The 4,236-nt window shown below is 32.8% G+C and overlaps 1 protein-coding gene across 1 annotated transcript; it reads right to left on the bottom strand.

The window, feature by feature from the left end:
* Window positions 1–2,048: 2,048 nt before the first annotated feature.
* Window positions 2,049–4,210, bottom strand: LOC119192491. Its single transcript, XM_037446304.1, has 3 exons — window positions 4,118–4,210; window positions 3,715–3,820; window positions 2,049–3,397 (listed from the first exon to the last, which is right to left on the bottom strand). The coding sequence occupies exons 2-3, from the start codon at window positions 3,758–3,760 to the stop codon at window positions 3,216–3,218; spliced, it is 228 nt and encodes a 75-aa protein (XP_037302201.1). The 5' UTR covers window positions 3,761–3,820; window positions 4,118–4,210; the 3' UTR covers window positions 2,049–3,215.
* Window positions 4,211–4,236: the final 26 nt, after the last annotated feature.

Genomic DNA, 4,236 nt, shown 5'->3' with positions numbered 1-4,236 from the left:
TCCAGACGAAATAAACATCTTTCGACTTCTGGTAACGAGAAATAGTTTGGCCATAAAGCTATTCTTATTAAGTCTATTGTTTAAGATGAATATTTTCTGTATTTACCTGATGATACATTTTCGTAACACGTGTATATATATACAATAAGATATTCCATATTGCTGATATATTTTCGAAGGCAAGTACGCATTATATGCCATATAATCACAAATTAATCAGATTTAGAATGCCAATTCACGATATGTTCAAGATATTAAAGTTTAAGGTGAGTAAAAGCACTTTAGAAATAAGCACCTAGAGAAAAAAACAGGAGATTCATACGACAGATCTTTTGGTGTCACTATGGCTATTAAAGCTAGGTACTTCATTACATGTTGATGGGTAAAAATAAACTTATGTGCAACATTGTTGATCATTGTATGTGCACTATTTGGAATCATCGACTTTTAAATTCCGAATGTAATAATTTTTTCACTCAATATCACCGCGACAACGTCTCGTCGATTCCGTCCCTGGCGTGAGTGTCAATACGCTATTTTAAAGTATTATTTTTTAAAGTCATAAATAGAAAAATACTACATCTAAGTAAATAGATTTTCCGTTATATCCCCGCCAGGAACCACTGCAAATCCTGACTTAAATAAAGTTTTATACAATAAAATTGACTTTAGACAAACAATTGATTCTTACCACCCATAGCCAGTTACAGCTAGGTATGCGTCTGTTTACCATCCATCTTAATTCTCCCGGATTTGTCTGATTAAATCCTAAACTAATCGAGGTTCCTAAAGTTAGTTACCGGAGTTTCGCAAGGCATTCGGATGGGATTTGACATTGGAAAACATTCAATTTTTTATCAGTTACTCCATTGTTCTGAATATAACTGATATAGATAAGCATGCTAGTAATACTTAGTATATATATATTCATGATTAAGTACAAAATATAGAAATAAACGGTAAAAATTACGAAAGTAGGATTGTAAACTGGTTTCAACAAAATAATATTATTGTTGGATATCATTATCTACGGTGTTTCTAAAAATTTATTTATTAATGACCATGAAAAAAGAATTACTGCATATTTTGAACTGTCTATAAGCTGCCTGGGGAGATTGCAGTGACGTTCACAGCTGCCTAAATACTATACAGGACAAACAGCTTAAGGTTCTACACTAAAATCGGTATAAAAAACTCCGACCATAAATGGCCGTCAAGTCTTCTCTAAGCTGGAATGAAAGTAGGAACGAAAAATTAAACTGTAGTAAAGATGTTGCATACAACACAATGAAATTGGTATAATATATATATATACATATATATATATATATATATATATATATATATATATATATATATATATATATATATATATATATATATATCTTTTTCCTATAGCCATAAAGGCATCCTTAAAAATGGACAAAGGTAGATTTCATTATACTTTTTAAATACTTGCACTTATAACGCAAATAGAGCAAGATTTACACAAGTTTCTCGATCGCTAGACATAAGGCATGTTCATTTTTCGGTATTTTTATTTATTTTGATTTGCCAAAAGTATATTTTCTTGTATTCTCGTCTCTGTCGCGCCAGAAAATTCTATTATGTATAATCGGCTAAACTATTCTCTCAAGTAATTTTATATCAGTCATTTGTACATAAAAAAGGAATGAAGAGGTTTTTTATGTATGTAAATTGAGAAATACGTTCACATTAAATGCATTTCGACAGTGAATATATACTTAAAATATTCATTTTGTTAAGTTTTTTAGATTTTTATTGATATGATATATAAACTCTTGAAGTTTGTACATTATATAAGAGATTTCTATATTTAATAGATTTTTTAAATATCATTCGATTTATTCTACTGAATAGGGTCAAACTCTATTACAACTACATACTACACGGTGGTTAGTTAAATTTTAAACTTTTAGTGTGCAACATTCCGTTATAATAAAAGTGTTTACCACTTGGGTATCGTAAAGGGCGGACTTGTCAAATTTAGTTATTTTATATTACATTTTTATAAAACATGAATTGTCATTTTATGATCACTTGATCTTTTTGAAATAATAAAAAAAAAATATTGCAAATCTTATGATCTTTCGAATCGATTCAATCGTGCAACATTCAGTATAAAATCTACAAAAGAAACATTACCTAATTTCTACAAATGATCATTCACTGTCCACTGTATATTAAACATAAGTTGACCAATGACAGAATTTCAAATTTAAGGGGGTGTTTAACTCTACCAACAAAAAATCAAAGACCTTTCTAATAAAATGTATGGTAAAATGAATGAACATAATCACATGCTTTTATTAAAGAGCATTGGCACGGAGTGAGAACGTCTCGCTTTCTCTTTCGCGCGCATTCACTATAATAGCTATGACGTCACTCGATGCATTCATGACGATGACTATTACCCTGTCAGATTAAAACACTTGTATCTTCTTTATTTATGAACGAAATAACATTATTTTTAAAATTAATAAAATACCCCATCACATTTTTTCAAATAAGTCAAACCTGAAATCTGGCAATGATTGATGGATTAAATTGTCAGCAAATGCGTCAACTTATGCATTATACATATGAACAGCATGAAGTATATAAAAAGTTTTTATTTACAAAAGTCATGTCATTGTGATATATCGCTGATATTATTGGTGAACAACATTATAACGATTTTGTACATCATTAGAAAGATTTTGTTGCGTTTTTCTATAAAATTTGTGCATAATTTTTGTATCTTAGATTATTCATCTGACGACAATCTTCATGGAAGCCTGGAATCAGTCACAAAATATGTGACTAACTTCAGACCAAGTATAAAGATTGGAGTCAGTCAGTCAATCAACCATTAAAAAGTGCCTAATTTCTTGCCTAATCAATTAAAACCATTTTACCATGTTATAAATTATAATGTTGTTCCTCAAATTATATGTATAGTTTCACTATGAGGGTAGTTTGTAATATTTCATTACTTACATTTATAATTTTAAAGCGTATGGATTTTTGACAGTTCTGTGGCTTTTAAATACATTGAAGTTACGTGTATTTATTATTTTGCACCAATATCCAAGGGAAAGTGGTTTGGTCACAATTATATTTATCCCCACTGTTGGGCACGAGTCCAACAGTGGGCATTATACAGGGCTGATAATAAACATGTCAATGAGGCCAGAACTGTCACTACTATCGCACTAAGAGCCGTATAGCGTTCGTACGACGCAGGCTATCGACAGCAGCAGTAAGGTGGTAGGCAGAGTGTATACCACTGCCGCGTTGTATATCGCACAGTAGGGACACTGCGAAGATCCACATACCTCGCATATGTTCAATAGGTAAGTCGGTAGCGCGTCGAATATCGTCTCGTTGAATCGCTCTGTAATTAAAATGTGAATGTAAGATATTTGGTATGGCATTGCAGTAGTGGGCTAAATACAAAATTGGCCAATCTAATATGTCTCCACGGTCACAAGCATTGTTAATATTGACGGAATCTAAATAATGTATAACATTTTACGGATTCAAATAAATCATTTCATTTCATTATGCTGGCGGTCCTAGTATATGTACACAAGCTTACCGCAGCGTAACGTATAAATGAGATACATCTACTAAAAATCCAAATTTAGACCTCTTTAACAATATAAATTCCTATAATAAACTATAATATATGAATGAATAACGGGTGATTACCTGGAGCGTAGTAGTCGTATACACGTATAGGCAGGTACCGTGACATGTTCGCCACGGGGAACCAGCGCTCGATCGTGTAGTTCACGCACGTCAGATCCGGGCTTAGCTGTGAGGAAACAACATGAGAGTTACTATCGGAGGATTCGTAAGCGATGTGGGCGAGATTTCTGGATGGTGAATCAGATCTAATAATCCCTATTCTATTTCTTATTCCTATTTAATTCTTGTACGGTCAGCAATGCATTTTTTGTCCAGTTAATCTTTATCAATGGTGGATTTAATTAGGTAAATTGTGACTATAATTAAATTAAACAGCTCAACACACACATGAAATCGGGAAATTGTGTACTATATTGCTTTACTTAGGCTGTATATAATATACTGTAGTAATATGTGTACTGACATAGTCGAAGTAGAAGACGATCTTGGTGGGTGGTACTTGGCGCGCTGCAGCGTGGGCACCTGGCGCGCCAGCACGTACGCGTCCAGGCGCTGCTGCTGCACCTAAGTAGCCCGTCGGCA

This window comes from Manduca sexta, unplaced genomic scaffold (assembly GCF_014839805.1).
Source record: "Manduca sexta isolate Smith_Timp_Sample1 unplaced genomic scaffold, JHU_Msex_v1.0 HiC_scaffold_2834, whole genome shotgun sequence".
In the NCBI taxonomy this organism is placed as follows: Eukaryota; Metazoa; Arthropoda; class Insecta; order Lepidoptera; family Sphingidae; genus Manduca; species Manduca sexta.
This window is presented reverse-complemented; position numbering and strand designations above follow the sequence as displayed.

Coding starts and splice junctions, on each gene's coding strand:
- LOC119192491 (XM_037446304.1), bottom strand. CDS start 3,760: ATGTCACGGTACCTGCCTATACGTGTATACGACTACTACGCTCCAG. Junction 3,398..3,714: donor ATACGACTACTACGCTCCAG/GTAATCACCCGT, acceptor TTTTAATTACAG/AGCGATTCAACGAGACGATA.